Below are 5,247 nucleotides of genomic sequence, written 5' to 3'. Positions count from 1 at the left end.
TTATTTAACGCTTATATAATAATAATAATAGCTAGACTATTAATTAGTCGCGGTTGACGTTAGACTAAACCCTAGTGGTATTGATACTAGGTTTTTATCGAAGGAAAATTGTTTTAAGAGTATAGAAGCGTTGTCCGAGTGCTGAGTCACCACCTTTTAGGTGAGTGCATAGTTACTTTCAGCTTACACATAGATATGAAGTATTTTATATAAATTACGTGCTATGTGTGCATATTATCTGAATACTTGCTATCTATGCTGGATGAACGTTTTTATACATGTTTTCAATGATTTAAACTGTATATGTATTTTATATCTACGAAAATGTTGGGATAAAACATGGGTAGCTGTAATAGGTGATGTGTGATAAAATGATGAGAGGCCTCGTTGTTGATGTTGTTGATCCTGTCATCCAACGGAGTATGGATGATGACCACGGACTCTTCTAGACAGTCCAGTGGAACACTAGCAGGCTCCCAACCTGTAGGTGTTTGTGAACGATGTGTTCACCAGTGTACTTCATCCCCCACATGGTTGCTTTAGGACATTTATTGTTGAGGAATCCCCTTAGCAGTAGTGTCCATCCCGATGATGATCCTTAGGCTAGGTTCTTATGATAGGTGTTTAGGGACGTAAAGTGAGGATAAAAGGAACAGGTAATCAGGTTATTGTTGATTGATGAAATTAATAAACTTATTTATTGTGGGTTGAAAACCCTATGTGCTCACCAGGCTCCCAAGCCTAACCCACTCAGTTTCTTGTATTACAGGTAGTGGCGCATGAGCATAGATGTGATGTTTTGGATGAGGGATTACGGATATAGGCCTGTAGATATGAAATAATGTAGTAAGGCTTATATTATGTTGTTTATGCTTTTGATCTGTAACGAACATGACATCCCAAGTCTTTTAATGAAATTCATTTCTTTGGAAATACTTTTGATAAATCTTTATCATATTTTGTTTTGGGACAAATTCCGCAACACATTTATTTAAAATGTTACTCTAATTTTTAAACAAAGCGTAAACAAAATCGGTCTTTTCTAGCCGTGTAAAATGGGGATGTCACAGTTGGTATCAGAGCATTAGTTTAAGCGAACTAGGAATTTGTAGGATTTCTAGACTTAAACTTAGAATGCTAAGTAATGATTGTGAGGTGTGAGAACTAGCTTATTTTAGGAATTATGCCTAAAATGCTTTTATGTGCTAAATGCTCTGTGCCTGATATGCTGTTATTTGTTCGGATCTATGGTCTGTTGCCGACCGGATTTGGAAACCTTATGTAGGGGTGTAAGTGAGCCGAGCTACTCGTGAGCTACTCGGAATCGAGTCGTTAAAAATTCGACTCGAACTCGATTTAAACGAGCCTGAGCTTTATTCGGGGCTCATTTATTAAACGAGCTCGAGCCCGAGCTTTTAAACCGAGCTCGACTAGGGCTCGCGAGCTTAAACGAGCCTATATAAATTATAATATAAATATATTTTTCACTCCTTATATTATATATTTATATTATTAATAATATGTTTCCTTAATTTCTTTAATCTTTATATTAATTGAAAGCAAACCAACCGCCTTTGCCGACATTCCCCTTACTCCACACACGCATACGGCATATACCCTACGACTACGAGCCTATGACGGTCGAACATGCCATTACCCATTTACCATCTAGGGCGACGATAATTAATCCATGATTCCCAATTGACAATCGATTGTAAGTACGTAACAATTGATTTCCGAATCCAGTGGATGTATCAATTGACTGATTGAGTATACGACGGTCTGCGGTCGACGTTGCCCTCCCGAATCCATCTCGTTCTCAACAGACAACACTCAACAGCCAAGAGGTATTAATAATATTTCATTCCATCGCAGTTTATATTGAATCGATTGGTATCAGTAATGTGATTGAATGAATCGATTGTAAGCACTAAGCAAATAACCTGTTTGTCAATTTTTGTAATTAAAATCGGCACTCCTCAAATCAAAAGGTATCTGTTTGTAAGCAGTTTATATTAAAATCGGCACTCCTCAAATTGATTGGTATTAGTAAAATCGGCACTCCATTGATTGGTATTAGTAAAATCGGCACTCCTCAAATTGATTGGTATCAGTAATGTAATTAAAATTGGCACTCCTCAAAAGTTCATATACTTAGTTTTCTTTTCTTTTCTTAACTGTAAGATGCTCATATAATCATATTAATTCACTTGTTTGGAAATTGCAACGTGATGACATGTTGGATGTTTTCAATTCACATTTTTGACCCTAATGTTTGACCAAATGCTAGAAAATGACACACATATTTTTCAAATCACATTGAGTTATTTACTTTTGCATAAATATTATGTGTACTTGTTGGTGTTCATGGTGTTCCAGTGAGTTGTTTATTGTTGCATAAATATTATTTCAAATTGATGTATCTATGATTTGTATTGTTTTCTTATGAAGATTCAATGGATGATGGAGGGTCTACAACAAACCTATTAAGTCCAAACAAAGGAATGGGGGTTGAAACAGGTGTTGGGATTGATAATCCGTCATCACAATCAGTACATGGTATGGATCACACAACCACTCCAAATGAAGAAACAACTAGTCAAATCCCTAATGAAAATGAAAGTGTGAGAGAAAAAAATAACGAAACCGATGAAGATGAAGTACAATTAACGAGAAAACGGAAAAAAACATCAAAAGTATGGGACGACTTTGTTGTAGTTACACTCCGGGATGGTAAGAAAAAAGCCAAATGCAAACATTGTAAGTCAAGGTTGGCTATTATTGGTTCAGGTCCTACATCATCATATAAAAGACACCTAAACAGCTGCATCCCCCATAAACAATCGCTAAAAAACCAACAAATACTAAATTTTCAGCCTAGTGGGTGTGATGTGGATTTTGTGCCACCATTGATCGGATCGGATACAAAATATGATGAAAACAAGATGAGGGAGGCCATAGCTAATTGGATACTAAGTACTGAGCAACCGTTTGCTACTGTGGAAGATGTAATGTTTGTGAAAATGATGAAGACAGCTACTCCATTATTTGAGAAAGTAAGCAGAGTTACAATTACGTCAGACTGTTTTAAGGTATACGAGCATGAGAAGAAAAGGTTGAAAGCCCTTACAAAAGCTGCCTCTAAAATCAGTTTAACAACTGATTGTTGGAAGTCCTCGCATCAGAAAATTGAGTATATGGTTATTACTGCACATTTTGTAGATCATAATTGGAGGTTTAACAACTTGCTCAATTTTAATATTTAATTATTTATCTTTTTCTTTCTATCATATTTTAATTATATCTCAACGTTTTTCTACAGATTACAGAAACGTGTATTAAGTGTTGTACATGTTCCTCCTCCTCGTACTGCGGTTGATATTGCTGATGGTATTTACAAGTGTTTGCAAGAGTGGGAAATTAAAGATAAGATTTTCACCATCTCAGTTGACAACGCAGCTTATAATGACAAAGCTTTAAGAAGATTGAAAGAAATTTTTTCGCGTGTAAGAAAACTTTCATGTGGTGGTAGATTGTTTCATATACGATGTTGCGCACACATATTGAATCTTCTAGTGAAAGATGGTCTTGCAATAATTGATCATATCATCGGTGATGTTCGTGAGGGTATAAAGTATATTGACAATTCGGAGGGTAGACGTCTAAATTTTTCAAAGGCTGCACATCAAATGCAAATACGTGATCGGAAGTTAATGCTTGATGTTCCAACACGATGGAATTCAACCTATGATATGTTGTGCATGGCTTTAAAGTTCAAAGATGCTTTCCCAAGGTATACTCAAATATACCTTAAAGTTTTTAACACATGTTCATATTCACTAACACTTTAATTGTGGTTTTCTCAGGTATGCAGAGTATGAACCACATTTTCATCACTTGCCAACTGACGAAGATTGGGAAAATGTTCAAAGCGTATGTGAAATTTTGAAGGTTTTTAAGGTTTGTGTTTAATATGCATAATATTTTATTAATAAATGATTTTCTTTGTTGACTAAATCCAACGATTATGCTTAGGTGTGCACGAATATCATCTCGGGCAGTGATTATCCTAACTGCTAATTTATATCTAATTGAAGTGTTTAGAGTGAAGCAAACTCTTGATAAAGGTTCATTATCTACAAACGATTTTATTCGTGATATGGTGAAGAAAATGAAGGAAAAGTTTGACAAGTATTGGGGTGAGTGTCACCTTGTAATGGCAATAGCTTTTGTGTTAGATCCACGGTTCAAGATGAAGTTGGTTGAATTTTGCTTTCCAACACTTTATCAAAATTCAGACGAGAACATTAAAGAAGTGAAGAATGCACTTTATGAAATGTATTCGGAGTATTTAGAGATGCATGACACATTAGTTAGGGAATCTGCAACACATGGAAGCGAACATGAAAGAAATGTTTTAGGGTTGAATGAAGGTACATCACTTGGATCTGGATGGGAGGCATTTGGAGAGTTCATAAAGACTGCAGATTTGGAGAGACCAGAAAAGTCAGAGCTTGATATGTATTTAGAAGAAGGTGTTTATAGGGAGAAAGGACAAACAGGAATGGAATCATTTAATGCTTTAGAGTGGTGGAATGTGCACAAGTTAAAGTACCGTGTTTTATCATTGATGGCTAGAGATGTACTTGCAATCCCAATTTCTACGGTTGCATCTGAAGCAACTTTTAGTGCCGGTGGTAGAGTTATTGATCCATATCGAGCTTCATTGGGGTCCGACACGGTACAAATGTTGATTTGCGGAGGAGATTGGATTAGGCAAGTTCATGGAGTCAAGAAAAAATTAAAGGTATATTTGAAAAAAAATCAAAACCACATTATAATTGTTATTTTAATAGTTTAAATTATTAATTGTCAACCTTTTTATTTTGTAGAAGGAGGAGTTTCCTATTAAGGTTTTACTGCCTGAGGTGAACACAAAGTAATTGAAGGTAATTAGATGTGTTAAACAACAAATTCTTAATCTGAAAAATATTTCAAAAAATGATTCCTTTGTACATTTTGCAGGTTTTGTATATCTGAGGAGTGAAGTTGCATAAAGGAAGATTTTTCTATTTCTAGTCGTTCAATAATTAGGAGTTTAACTACTATTTTTGTAATTTGAGCTTTTACTCTTTATTTTCTTTTATTTGGTTATATTTTAGACATTAAATCAATGCAAATGGAGAATCTATGAATGTCTGTTTTGAAGTTAGAATTTGGATTATTCCCTTGAATATATGATAATAA

The 5,247-nt window shown here is 35.0% G+C and overlaps 1 protein-coding gene across 1 annotated transcript; it reads left to right on the top strand.

Annotated features, from left to right (window-relative positions):
* The first annotated feature begins 2,456 nt into the window (after positions 1–2,456).
* LOC111911985 (zinc finger BED domain-containing protein RICESLEEPER 2-like) lies at positions 2,457–5,047 on the top strand. Its single transcript, XM_052765846.1, has 6 exons — positions 2,457–3,235; positions 3,323–3,793; positions 3,867–3,960; positions 4,112–4,807; positions 4,893–4,939; positions 5,026–5,047. The coding sequence occupies exons 1-6, from the start codon at positions 2,457–2,459 to the stop codon at positions 5,045–5,047; spliced, it is 2,109 nt and encodes a 702-aa protein (XP_052621806.1).
* The last annotated feature ends 200 nt before the right edge of the window (positions 5,048–5,247 follow it).

This window comes from Lactuca sativa, chromosome 7 (assembly GCF_002870075.4).
Source record: "Lactuca sativa cultivar Salinas chromosome 7, Lsat_Salinas_v11, whole genome shotgun sequence".
Classification (NCBI taxonomy): Eukaryota; Viridiplantae; Streptophyta; class Magnoliopsida; order Asterales; family Asteraceae; genus Lactuca; species Lactuca sativa.
The sequence above is the reverse complement of the archived record's forward strand: the minus strand, read 5'-3'. Positions and strand labels throughout refer to the sequence as shown.